This window comes from Hypanus sabinus, chromosome 5 (assembly GCF_030144855.1).
Source record: "Hypanus sabinus isolate sHypSab1 chromosome 5, sHypSab1.hap1, whole genome shotgun sequence".
Taxonomy (NCBI): Eukaryota; Metazoa; Chordata; class Chondrichthyes; order Myliobatiformes; family Dasyatidae; genus Hypanus; species Hypanus sabinus.
The window spans coordinates 40,768,697-40,780,851 of NC_082710.1; the positions used below are offsets into that span (position 1 = coordinate 40,768,697).

Sequence of the window (12,155 nt, forward strand, 5' to 3'; positions counted from 1 at the left end):
CAATGCAGATGGTTTCTCTGATAGCAATATTTAAGTGTGGCCAAATGAAACTAGGACACCTTGACCTAATTTTGTAACAAAGTGAAATTGTCACACAGGAGTTCCAATCTCAAAGAATGCATGAACGTAAAGAGAGGATGTCATGTGATATTACTAGTGAAAGATCTCTTTTAATATTTTTTGTGGTTGACCCATTTTTACATTTGCATCATTTACCATAGCAGACCATTGGTTCTAATTCTAGACTGCCTGTTATATGCAACATTTGCAATATAAAATCTCCTTTTAAATATACTCTCCTTTTCCCCCTCCTTGTGATGTACCATTTAAGGATGGAATAACAAGCAGGCAAACCTGTTAAACTTTCTCACTAATGTTTGCCTGGAAGCAGCCTTTAAAAAACGTGGTGGATGGGCCCAACAGAGTTTAACTCCTCCTCCCTTCAGTGATTTATCTGTCTTATACTTGATGCTCTCCACAGCAAGAAACCTGGATCTAGAAATTAATCACTGTGAAAAAATGTATAATTTCCCCACTATAACTGGAGCCTTCTACCAACTAAATTGACTGGAAAAAAGACTGAACGATCAACTTGAAAATTTGATAAAATATCAGGGCTTTTATCTTTCACTTTTTTCATTGTCAAATTGTTCTTGAAGGAGAAACAGAACATTGGCTGTTTTGGGAGCTACAGAGAGCAGGTGGTAAGCCAAGCAGGTGATAGAACATCAGCACTTTACACCCCACCCTCTTCCATGTCACATAACAATCAGGCACTACAACTCAGCCCACTATATCCCACCATATCCAACATAGTTCTCTTTGGCTGCTTGCTTGCTTTATGACATTCTCTTATCAATTTGGACAGTGCAAGCTCCAAAGACAACACTGTGATAAGTAACAAGGAGTGTTTGTTTCCCTGTTGGCTGCAAATATATAATGCTCACAATGATGGGAACTCTCCCAAGCTTCTTAAAATGGTAATGTGAAATTTATTACCTCCTCATGAGGGGGGAAATGGATTTCTAGTTTAATTCCTCAGTACAGAAAGACAACACCTCTAAGGACTGCAGTAAACATTATGCTCTTATCTGTGGAATGAAACTTGAAGCACACATGGAACCTCTATGTATAGAACCAGCAATATTCAATGTATAGAATAGTCAATACTAAGAATGTGAGGGGTTTTCCAGTGAACTGTGTTCTCCTTTTGTTTATAGTTTTTACTATGGATAAATTTAATTTTGGATGAAAAGGCTTTATATTCTCCCCCATCAAAGAAGCTCTGAATTCAACCCCAGATGGTATCAACTAGCTCGTGGGAAAAGACCCAAGGCCATATTCATCTGTTTGGTTAAGATCATTTTGTTTATCATCAATGCATTTCTAAGTCTCTTGTGTAATATAAAAAAGTAAAATACTTGCCAGTTTATCATAGGAATGTGAAGCATCGCTCTTCAAATATTTAGTTAATTCCCCTAAAAACAAAATAGCACACTTCACATCATTTTGTAATACATAACATACAACAGTGCAAGAAGATAAATATAGACAACAATATTATCAAATTGTGAAGATTATGAAACAGCAGGAAGATACAGATAAGCTAGCACTGCATACATTAAAATTCATAGGGAATGCTTTGTAAACAAGAATATGAAAGCACATCTTAAATATGAGATTCTACATAAATGTTATGAATTCAGAAACACGTCATTTTAGGTTATAAAATAAATAGGCATGTTATAAAAATGGCAAATGGTTTTTTGGGGATAAAGAAGCATTTTATAATGATTATTTTGTACAATTTCTTAGCCAAGCTTTTATAGCATTATGTAGAACAATATAGGTTAAAACATAAAATCAATGGAGTACACCAGAAATTCACCACAATATCATAAAAATATGGTGATACAGTATTGTATTCAGGATTTGATTTGATCTTCTTATAACATGGAGGTAATATAAACCTATGTAATATTATCTAGGTTTCATTACCAAGAGATTATGCCTGGTATGGTTGTGAATATAAGCCATACATCCCAAAAAAAAATCAGATGAGGTAATTGGCAATTTTTCATTGCTGCTATTGTGATGACAGCTTGATTTGACTTTGCATCAGTAGAAAAGGTGGTTCCATCTTCTCGTCCCCTGTGTATCCAAATCAAGGCTGACCACATACAGTATATTACTTGGAAAATCTGGTTCAAGTTTGCTGTAGGAGGAAGGGAATCTCTCTGACAACGTGAGGTCAAGGTTTGCATAGGACCAGTTATTATTTAGTCTTCTGCAGACATCTGCTCCTATTTTGCAAGCCTTAAACTTACTACTCATTGAAACTTTAAAACTAAGTACACAGATTAAGTTTGAATTTAGGATCACAATGAAGAGATTGGTTATCAAATTGGATTAGAGCATGATTCTTACACCACCACTTTCAGAGCATTGGACAGAGAATATCTTAGGACAGAATATCAGTAAGGCTTTCTTCCTCTCCCTTCAGTCAAGCTGCCAATAGCAACATATAGGAAAAATACAGTAAGTCCATACTTTTTTTTTTGTTTAACTTTATTCATGTGTTCTGAGATCAGAACACTGACTATTAATGGAAAGCCTGAATAGCTGGTTTACATGCAAAGTGAGTATGGTACATTGGCTATTAAAATACTGGAGCTAGACATTCCAGTCAGCACAACTCCAAAGCTTTTTAAATTTTCAGCAGACATTAGAATGTAAATTTTCTTTTTCCTAATATCAGCTTTTGCCAGTGCATTCATCAGTAACCTACGATATCCAGCAAAAGTGATATCAGAAAGTTAGCTGATATAGACGCATTGAAGACTTTTGACACAAAGCAGAGTAAAATGCCCTATTTTTAGCTATTCAAGCTTACTATAGAAAGTGAAATAAAGACTGGGCATAATTATCAGTGCAGTTAGAAACTGAAATATAGACAATCTGGAAAAATTAAATAGTTTTAAAATTCATAGACTTCTGGAATAATTATCTTGCTGATATTAGAGTTCAGATATATAAAGTTAGAATTTCAGGACTGGGAAGTTGTTTAGGTTTAATCATGGCTTAAAAAAATCATTAAAAACAAGTTACACAATATTCAACAAAACTTAACATCTTCAGAAGTTTTTACAAGAACTAATTATACAAATTGAGGTTCATTGCAATTTAATGATTCAGGATTTCTTTCTGTTTAGAAAAAAATACACTAACTATCTGGTTGGTGGTGCAGAATATCAGTGACAAAAGCTTCTGTAATTTCAAGTTTAACTGTTGAGTATACATACAATGTCAAATGTAGCCATGAAGTTCACAGAGCAACAGCACTAAAACCCAATGCTTCCTCCATAATTATAATTACCAGTTCCCTGACAGGGTTTAAGTAGCAACAGAAGTTGTGTTCTATTCACATTGTGCAACATAACTTCATCTGATTTGAGTACTTTATTCAAATAGGTAAAATTGTTTCAAAAAGAAACATAACATAATGTGGAGAATTGGGAAGGTATGTTTAAATAGCTTTTCATTGCACGTAGGCCATAGCCAATAAATGAATCTGATACAAGATTTTAACCAGTATTATCATAAATTTTACTCTGGACACAAAAAAGGCATTTGAAATGGAAGTTTTGTTGTCTTACTTGGTTTCATTGTTGGTCCTGAAGTCACTGCTGCATTTTGAAGCAATGTTTTTGATCTTTGTCTCTCTTGTCGTCCTCGTTTATTATCCAGAATATTAGCACTTAAAGGCCTTTTGAATGGCTGGTTCAATGACCCCTTGCTCATTGCCATAGGCACTTACAAGAAAACAAGTAATTTAGATTTCATTTAATAAAACCACTTGTTTCCAAAGAAATAAACCTATCAACAAATGATAGTTACAATGTAACATTGTTATTTGTATTTACATAGAATTAATGGTCTGTAAATACTTAGTGAAGTTGATGATTTGAAAACTTTTGCCATGAGCGAAATCCTTAGAATAAATGTAATTATCACATGTGAATTCATAATAATGGTTCAATAATTTCTTCTTAAATGAAGATACAGTTTGGAGATTATCACCATTTTGTTTTGCATGCAGTTTTTTTTGTAAAGAAATACTGTTTCTACTTACCATTCATCTTGTATACTTCCTGATAAAAATAACTTCATATCTATAGCTGCTACCTTGATATGTTTACCTGCTCATGTACTTCATTTCTGGACTCAGAGGGCCATTGACTTGGTGAAACACTATTTATCTCTCTCTAGGTGCTGTCTAACCTGCTGAGTGTTTCCAATGTTTTCTGTTTTTATTCCATCATTGTCCCTATACTCCAGTTAAAGCAAGGAATCTTCCAACATCCACCGAGCCTCTCCAAAATCTATCACATTTCAATCTTTTATTCTTCCAAATTCCAGAACATATAAACATTCTATTCAATTCACAGAACAATTGTCTCATCTCTGAAACCATTGTAACCCCTACAAATAAGTACATCTTTCCTGAGATCCAGTAACCAAAATTGTGCACAGTTCTACAGATATGTAGAATTCTATCTATAAACCTAACCCTAGTAATAAAGGCTAGTAAGCTTTTATTGCCAATTGCCTGCACACTAAGTTGTTGTGATTCATGTACAAGGACATCTAAATCATTTCTGATTACTACATTTAAAAGGTTTTGCTCAAAATTTTTGCCAGTCAAACAGAACAGTGCATGGTACTGTGCCTCCAAAATTAAAATGTGGGGATCAGCATTTCTGTGAACAACAGCAACATGCTGATGAAGGGTGGAGCCTAAAGGGAAGCAGCCAGCAAAGAGGTGAATGATTTCTGGGAACTTTACTGCAGGTAAATAGTGAAATATTGTTTCCACTGAAATGTAAATGGAGAACAGGAAGTTTAAAGATCAAGAAGTCTCAGTGAAAGGGCAAAGGAAAGGAGAAAAGTTCATCAATCAGGAATTCTCTGCAGAATTATCATCTGCAATCATTGCATTATAGTTCATCACCTGTAATTCTTTGCTCATTTCTAATGTGATACTGGACCTCCCACCAGACCAAACCCATCTGCTCCCTTACTACTAACTTACTCTTGTGGCGGGTGCATCCAAGTTATTCATCAGACTAGTATGGAACTTAGGACTTTTAAGCTGATTGAAGGTGAACAGAAGAGTTATCAATACTGAATTCACTTCAGATCTTCAGTGGTTATTATTAGCTACAGGAACATAATGCTACTTCTTCCTTTACCTGTAGGCTTCACAACATCAAAAAGTTTTTAAAATGTTCTGTCCTTGAGGTTGCCACTAATTTCTGTAACTGTGAAACAAATTTTTACGGTGGAAAACAAAAAATCATAATATTGCATTCCTTCAATTAACTTCACTTTATGGCAGCTGGTTACTTGGATTACTTGTTCATAAACTGGTAACAGCAGCACACTTCATGGGCCATATACCTGGACAATAAACAGAAGCAGGGCAGCTGAGATGTACTTCAGTTGCCTGTACCAATGAACACCTGAACTAAGCAAGCAGGGACATTAATGTGGTGTGGAAGCCCTACAGACTGAGCTCTACCCACTGGCGAGGTTGTGCTTCATGGACTGAGAGCAGAAGGGAGATTGAATTGAGCTGTAGGACTCAATGACAGCTGGTGCCTTCTAGCAAAGAAACTGTCAGGAAACCTACAAGTCTGAAAGTTTAATTGGTTTGGCAAGAAAAAGTATGGCTGCATACTAACGGGAGGAACTCGGCAAGTCAGGCAGCATCTATGGAAGAGAATTAACAGTTGATGTTTGATCTTTAAAGAGTTTTAGCCTGAGATGTTGACAGTTTATTCCCCCCACAGATGTTACCTGGCTTGCTGAGTTCCTACAGCATTATGTGAGGGTTGCTCAAAATTTCCAGCATCTGTAGAATCTCTTCTAGCCACTCATTTTCTTCTTCTTCATCTTACAGACTAATTTTTACGGACTTTTCCGTCTCAGCTGATTGCTCAGTTCCCCTCCGGTGTAGTTAGTCACTGCCAAAAATAGATATTTTTGGTGCAACCGCAGAAAATATAAATGAACTTTTGGAATGATCCCTAATTACTTGTTACAGAAACTAAGCCTGCCTCTCGAGTGAAGTTCTGGAAATAAATAAGGAATTAAAACAACTGGAGATGATATTTTCCCACAGTCACATAAGATCATACCGGTTGAACGATCATCAGGTAAGAGTGGTTTTCCTTTTGTTCTCGGACAGTCAGCCGATCGCGGGTGACTTACATTTGTTGACCTAAGAAACACAAAACATTGTTATCATTGAAAACATTCCTACATCAAGGTAACTGGGGCTCTCTTAAGATCTACCGTTGCTTTTGGGCTAAAATTCCAGCATACCTGCAGTTTTAGAAACTGGCAGATCAATTGTTCTATAGTTCAGAATAAGCTACATAAACACAAGATTTCAAAGCTCTTTACTGAGGTGAGACTGGGAATGTGCATCTCAACAAAAATTCAGAGTTGACAGATTTAATAAGTGTCCAGATGAAAACTTAATTGCCTTGGCAAAAGAGACTAAAGACCAGGTGCTAAAAGATGGGATTGATATGGATGTGTGCCCACTGGCTGTTGTAGATATTAGGTGCATACTAGTTCCAATGCTGTGTGACTGCATAACTCTATAACTTTGTTGTAACTCCTATTTTTTTATTCATGGACATAACTTTACCTCTTAATATTTACTGTCTATGACCCCAAGTTCATATTCATGACAGTGCCAGCAACAATCCACAAGAATCATAAAGAGTGCAAGAATCATGAAGAGGGCCACCAAAAAAATTCCTGAATCTTATTTCATTCTCCCGTTAAGTGTACTAGGCCATCTAAACACCACAGCATAAAGCTAGTGGACTCCCAGTGGCAGGCAGCTAGCCAGCTGGATACTAATGGCGCTTGCATAACAATAAATTCTGACATTCACTGGCTTTCTGCCTTGGAATTAAACTTCCCCCTCAAATCTTTCTAATTTATAATATGGTCCTGTTTTGTTTCAGTGTTATCTCTCAAAGTATGCTATCACCATGAGTAATGTGAAAGGTGCCTTGTGATAACTCCAGGTCTGACTCACAGTCTATTCATATTTTTCAAGCTGCAATAATTAGAAACCATTGCATTTCAAATCTCCCACTTATGTATAAAAGGTTTTGAAACCATTGTAAGTCTCTCATTGCTAGCAGATTCTAGTGACTCATATCGAATTGTGCAGTATTTTTTCAGCACCGCTGCATCTCGTGTCTCTTCTTACTCCTGAAATATAAGATTGCGAGCAAACTGCTCACCGTCATTAAATGGCATACAAAACATTTAAAGCATGATGTCATATTCAAGAAAATTTTCTTTAAAAATTAATGGTAATGGAATTGCTAACCCTAGAGAGCATTTTAGATGTGCTATTTTTAATTTTATTTTCACTCACTGCTGTATTTTCATAAACAGAAGTCAACAATGTTTTAGCTATGAAAAATCATTTCAATATCAGTCCATTTTTCTTCAAGAGAGGAAAAAAACTATTTTAAATTAATTGCATTTCACTACAATACCTTGCCCATTTTACTCCACTTTGAAAAGAAGGCTCAATCAACTTCAAAACTTAATATGTCTATAAATATCTGTTCTTTAACTTAATTTTGATTCTGCTTTCCTCTCCACTCTCCACTTTCCCAGCTGTCCACTATCCTGGAACTCCTCTCCATTCCTCCATTAGGGCTCGACTGCTTGGGCCTATTTCTTCCAGGGCCAGTTGGCTTCCCCAGGAAAGGTCAACTTGTTCTTGATTCCTCAGCCTCAATATCAACCACCCTCAATCACTTATCCACAATCAGTGGACTTTTGCAGCATTGGTACATGGCAGAAGGAAAATAACACCAGCTGTGGCCCAGCAGAAGTGCCAGCAGGGAAAATTACATGACTGCATGGTAAAACGTAGGGCAACAGAACATGGTAGGTGGTCATATTTACTACAGCTGGCCTCAGGCAGCAATAGTACTACACTTTACAATTTCCCTGCCAATAACCAGATAATTCCTCAGAAAATCACTTTTGCTGCCTTGTTTACTTGTTGGATTTCTTTGAGGGATGTATTGACGTGTATAGGAAGATGCAGAGTAGCTTTCAGAAAGGTGGCTGCTATGTCTCATGTAATTGACCACTACATAGGATCTAGACAAAGTGTATGAGGTGTCAGGGAGGGATAGCACCTCTGGTGTGAAGACCCGTCATACCTCCCAAGGTAGGACTTCCACCTTTACCCCTCACCCGGCATTCAGCTCCCACCTGTACCTCCATGTAAGCTGTTTGCATGTGACAACCTCAGATGCATCTCTTTGCTGTCAGTAGCCGGGAAAAACTTAGCCAGAGTCCTGCTATACCGGTTAAATGCTCATCTGGAATAAGGTAGTCTCCCAGTAAGTCAGTGAGGCTTCAGGAAAGAAAGAGGAACTATTGACATGATCTTTGCTGTGAGACAACTCCAGGAAAAATGCCAGGAGTAGAACAGACAGCTCAGCACCATCTTTGTCAATCTTACCAAAGCCTTCACTACTGGATAATGGAAGATCAAGGCGAAGTTTGATTGCCCTGGCAGATTAATCACCATGGGCAAGTAGTTTCATGATGGGATGTCAGCCTCCATGCTTGATGATGATGGCTGTTCTGTTGTTTTCTCAGTCACAAATGGGATCAAGTAGGAATGCGAGCTGGCGTCCACCCTCTTCACCATGATGTTCAGTGCAATGTTGACTGATGCATTCTGGGGCAGCGATCCTGGAATCTGCATCAAATAGAGGTTGGATAGCCAGCTGTTCAACCTGCACAAATCTCAAGCCGTTATTAAGGTCAAAGAGGTGGTGCTGAGCAACTTCCTATTTGCTGATGACTGAGCTCTCAGTGCAAGCTCTGAGTCCGACATTTAGGACATCTTTGACAAACTTTCCACCGTGTGCAAGGACATCTGTCCCACCATCAGCATCAAGGAGATGGAAGTCGTGAACCAAGCAGCCTCAGATCAACCCTACGTGCAGCCATCCATTTCGGTGAATGGCCAGCAGCTCCAGGCAGCCGACAAGTTCACGTATCTCGGCAGCACCCTCTCAAGAGCAGCTCACGTTGACGACAATATCAGTTGCAGAATCACCAAGGCGAATGCATATTTTTGGAGACTACATGACACTGTCTGGGGACAAAGAGGGATTACTCTGAAGACCAAGCTGAAATCCTGTCATCCTACCCACCCTCCTCTACGCGTGTAAAACATGTACTGTATGCGTGAGACTTGCACATAGACTGAACCACTTCCACCTGTCATGCCTACAGAAGATCAGAAAAATCAATTGGCAAGACAGCATTTCTGACATGGGAGTGCTGTCTGCAGCAGACATGCCCACCATCCACACACTTCTGACGAAACATCAAGTCAGATGGTCAGGCCATGTCGGCAGGATGTCAGACAATTGCATCCCCAAGTTCTTCGGGGTACTGCCCACAGGGAAGGACTCTTGTGGTGGTCAGTGAAAACAATTCCAGGACTCATGCAAGACTTCCCTCAAGGCCCTTGAGATTGATCACACTTCTTGGGAGCATGCAGGCTTGAATCGCTCATCCTGGTGCAACCGGCTCAATAAAGGTGCCACCAAAAATGAAAAGAATCACAGCAAAAGGGAACAACAGAGGAAAGAACAAGCAATAGTCACCTCAGCTACAGAACCTTCACACAATTGTCCCACGTGTGGAAGGTCCTTCCTAGCCCAGACTGGACTCATCAGTCACCTCCAGACACAAGTAATAAACACACCCACCCAAAGATGTCAGTGGTCCTGATTGCTCATGATGGACTCTCTCTCTCTCTCTCTCACACACACACACACACTAGACCTCAATACTTAATTTCTATGTGAATCCCAGTAATTTCAGCAGTTTTCTTTAAAAATTCTTAAACCACATCTAAAAAAGACTATTAAATAGAACCTGCAAACCTGCACTGGAGAAAATTCATCACTTGTTTAATAGCATATAAACATATTTCAGGCATGGTTCCACACATTTTTGGTGAAATCCAAATAAATAGAAAAATACTTGAGCACTTCCTGGGGCAACTCACCCTGAAAATGATATTATCTCCCTGTTGTACTTTGCACAGTAATGACATCATCTACTTACAAGTGCATTTTATTATCAAATGGTAAAAATCAGTAAGAAAATCACTAAAATGTGAAACCTATATGATTTAAAGAGGTATCATGTGATCATAATTTTTATTGTTCAGAAATACTCAAAGTGTTATTATAATAAAATTGTCTCCAAATGCATTGATTCCAACCTTTGGCTTATCCAGTAGCCCACCAAATCCTATCATTGCCCTCAGTCCCCAGCCCCGCTAATTTGCCAAACATCCCCTCTCCAACCCAGCTCAATAGGCTGCTTCATAGATTTTCCACCCTCTTTGCCTTTCTGATCATTTTCCTGCTATTCCATTCAACTCCATACATATACTTCCACTGCCCCTTGTGCCCAAAACTTCCCTTATACCCATGATATGTTAGGTCTAAAATGGGGTAAGTTCTCTTTCCCATAAGCAGAACATGCCTGTCAGTGCTGCTGTCTACCTAACAAGCAGCAGTTTGTGTAAAACACATAGATTATGTTTTAGTATTTCTTTAAACATGTAAATCACGCTGCTTGTTTTATTAAAACAAGATCTCACACGTTTGCATTTATCTCGGTAATGTCAGAGAAGATTGCCAACTTGAGCACACATTTAGCAATCCTATTTTTAAACAAACATCTCCAAATCCATTGTATAAAATTCAATACACTCAAAGAGTGCATGAATTTATACCAATTGTTTCCCTTTCTGCAATAGTCATTTGAGCTGGGTGTTCCATTTATAACATCTACAGGCACAGAGAGGCTGTCAAGCACATGGAGCGATGCCAAACAATGCCCCACACTCATTTTAACATCACTTGGCACTAACAAAGTTTATGTATTCAAGGCCTGCAAAAGGCACACTCAAGCTGGCCATAACCAACTGGTTAAGGCAAGACTATGAATTAGAATGAGCAATAGGCAACACAACCTCTCCAGCTTGTTTTCTAATTTATTAAGATGATAATTGATCTGATTGTGACTTCAACTCTGCATTTCCGTCTTCTTGGGATTTATGTCTTGTTTAACAAGATCCTATCATTCTCAGCCTTAGTAAATTCAAAGTCTGTTTTCCCTGTTCTTTGAGAAAGAGAGTTCCAAAAGCTCATGACCTTCTGGGAGTAAAAATTTTTCCATAACTATGTTTTAAATCAGCTCCCTAAGCAGGGCAAACAACTATTGACATTTTGGATCGAGACCCTGCTTCAGGTCTGAGTGGAGAGGAAAGATAGCTGGTATAAAGAAGAAGGGGAAGGGATGAGACAGGAGCTGGAGGGTGGCAGATGGATTGAAGATATGTAAGGAATGTTGGGCAGAAGAAGTCAGTTGGGTTAGAGGAAGGGGTGGGGTTGGGAGACATAAACAGATGGGTGACAGGTGGAGGCAGACAAATGGGGGTAGGTGCAGGCTGATGGAGACAGAGATTGGGAAGGGACAGCAAAAATGTATGAGCGTGGACGCTGAGGCTTGAAGGTGATAAGTGAAGACACAATGGCTAATAGTACTGGAATTTGATAAGTAAGGAAGGTCATGATGGGAAACGTTGAGGGGAGAAATGGGTAGATGGAATATAATGGGGGGAGATTTCAAGTGAGTGGAATGTGTGAGCAGTAGGTAAAGGTGAATTAAAAATGGGTGATGGGGGTGGCTGATGGGGAAAGAAAGGAGAAAGGGAGGAACAGAGGGAAAGGAGGGAGGGTCAGGGAGAGGGAGATGGGGAGATGGGAGGGAGAGGAAAAAAAATCAAGAATAGGATTACATGAAATGGCAAAGTTCAACCTGCATGACACTGTGTTATAGACTGCCCAGGTGAAATATAAAGTATTATTCTTCTAGTTTGTATTAAGCCCCACCCTGACAGTGGAGAAAGCTGAGGACAGCTGGGTGTGGGAATGGGAATGAAAGCTCAGGGTGGCCAGTTTGCAAGGAGTGATGCTGCTCTGCAAACTGGTCATCAAGTCTGC

At 38.8% G+C, this 12,155-nt stretch overlaps 1 protein-coding gene and 1 long non-coding RNA gene across 6 annotated transcripts in view; one reads left to right on the plus strand and one right to left on the minus strand.

Annotated features, from left to right (window-relative positions):
• LOC132394079 (uncharacterized) overlaps nucleotides 1-12,155 on the minus strand; it is a 103,519-nt gene that overhangs the window by 78,494 nt on the left and 12,870 nt on the right. For all 5 annotated transcript variants that reach the window (XM_059969789.1, XM_059969786.1, XM_059969787.1 and 2 more), the window contains 3 exons: nucleotides 6,201-6,283; nucleotides 3,657-3,812; nucleotides 1,426-1,478 (listed from right to left, as the gene is read on the minus strand). In XM_059969789.1, the coding sequence (XP_059825772.1) occupies nucleotides 1,426-1,478; nucleotides 3,657-3,812; nucleotides 6,201-6,283 (292 nt within the window). The remainder of the gene's footprint in view (nucleotides 1-1,425; nucleotides 1,479-3,656; nucleotides 3,813-6,200; nucleotides 6,284-12,155) is intronic.
• Nucleotides 1-12,155, plus strand: part of LOC132394082 (uncharacterized) — a 28,339-nt gene that overhangs the window by 6,283 nt on the left and 9,901 nt on the right. Inside the window, exon 4 of the long non-coding RNA XR_009512168.1 lies at nucleotides 6,107-6,218. This is a non-coding gene — a long non-coding RNA (uncharacterized LOC132394082). The remainder of the gene's footprint in view (nucleotides 1-6,106; nucleotides 6,219-12,155) is intronic.